The sequence below is a fragment of the Lucilia cuprina genome, chromosome 5, assembly GCF_022045245.1.
Source record: "Lucilia cuprina isolate Lc7/37 chromosome 5, ASM2204524v1, whole genome shotgun sequence".
In the NCBI taxonomy this organism is placed as follows: domain Eukaryota; kingdom Metazoa; phylum Arthropoda; class Insecta; order Diptera; family Calliphoridae; genus Lucilia; species Lucilia cuprina.
In genome coordinates this window covers 50,071,425-50,073,115 of record NC_060953.1, presented here as the reverse complement: position 1 = coordinate 50,073,115, position 1,691 = coordinate 50,071,425, and the positions used below count along the sequence as shown (strand labels likewise).

The 1,691-nt window shown below is 26.4% G+C and overlaps 1 protein-coding gene across 1 annotated transcript in view; it reads left to right on the top strand.

The window, feature by feature from the left end:
- Positions 1–177: 177 nt before the first annotated feature.
- The window catches only part of LOC111685870, an 8,191-nt gene continuing 6,677 nt past the window's right edge, over positions 178–1,691 (top strand). Inside the window, exon 1 of the mRNA XM_046952531.1 lies at positions 178–424. Coding sequence (XP_046808487.1) covers positions 178–424 — 247 coding nt within the window. The remainder of the gene's footprint in view (positions 425–1,691) is intronic.

The window sequence follows — 1,691 nt, the reverse complement described above, 5'->3', positions numbered from 1 at the left end:
CTAGTTCAGTTCTAGTTCAGTTCTAGTTCAGTTCTAGTTCAGTTCTAGTTCAGTTCTAGTTCAGTTCTAGTTCAGTTCTAGTTCAGTTCTAGTTCAGTTCTGGTTTTATTTCAGTTCTAGTTCAGTTCTAGTTCACATCTACTTCACTTCTAGTTCATTTATAGTTCTAATTTGATTATGAATAGATATAGTGTAATAGTACTTAAGGATGTCGTTGGTATTGCTGCTGATGTAGTATTTAAAGCTTTTCCTTGCTTACTTGTTGGAATTGCTGATGATGACAATGGTAATATTTTGGCTTTATTTTGGTCATTCTGTTTGGGTGATCCTCTCATAAAGGACGATGATAATGATGATGATGTTTCAAATGTTGTTGCTGATGTTGAAGCTGTGGTAGTTGTTGAATTTTTTGTTCCCTTAAGTGGTAGTGTTGTGGTTTTTGTTGCATTTTCTTTAATAGTATTGTCATTATGTTTTATTACGGCCGATTTTACTCGTATTTTCGAAATAGACATTTCATTAAAATGACTTCTTTTGTCTTGTTTGATTTTCGTTCTATAAATATTGGTTTTGGTTTATTCCTTTGTTGGTTTCATAATCCTTGCCGATGTTTGTTTATACATACATTTTCATTTGAAACCATTTTCAACTGCAAATATTTTATTTTAATTTATTAGAGGAGTTTTTCTTTAAATTTTATTATTTTTTTTACTCCTACCTTTGTTTCTATTTTTATAGTTTCTTCTTTGTTAAACTTTGTAAATAAGTTGTTATTAGATAAAACAATTGTATCTTTATGCTTTTTATTTACAATTCATTTCATTTATTTGGTTGTTATCTAAACTCTATATAAAAGTATGTTTTATTTGAACACAACATTTCTTTAAACTATATTTATTTTATATTTCTTTAAAAATCATTTTTCTATTGTTTAATATTTATTTCTTTAGCTGAAATACTACTTGGTAGTATCTAGTATTTTTATTAGTTTGTTTATTCGGGTTATATGGTAGCGTACGGTTGCTATAGTTTGAAATATAGTTTATTTAATATTTCATTGTTGTTGTCTTCTTTTCTGTCAATTCGAATAGGTTTTTTTCATTGTGTTTTTTTCCTAATATGGAAAGTCTTGTGAAAAACTTAACTTAGCAAAAACTATATTTAATCATTCTGATATTTAGGATTTCATTAAAATTGAAGAAATTAGACAGACAAATGTAGCATTAAAATTCTATTAATATTTTTTTATTTTTGAAATTTAAAATTTCAGTTTTTAGTTTATGATAAATTAAGATCACTTTCAATAAATTGGTTCTAATTTGGTCTTCACTGTAAACATAATAGTAAGTAGTTTGATGATTGAATTAAAGTTGCTGTACAAATATAAACAGTTGAAGTGACACATATATATATGCATGTATTTATTTTTGTCAACTTTTGAAGTCATCACTCTGTACATTTTTTCATATTTATTTACAATATAATATGTATATAAGCTACATATGTCTAATATATAATAAATATCAGTGAAATTAAATTATCCGTAGTTTAGTTTTAGTTGAAAACTAGTTCAGTACTAGTTTAGTTGTAGTTCAGTTCTAGTTCAGGTCTAGTTCAGTTCTAGTTCAGTTCTAGTTCAGTTCTAGTTCAGTTCTAGTTCAGTTCTAGTTCAGTTCTAGTTCAGTTCTAGT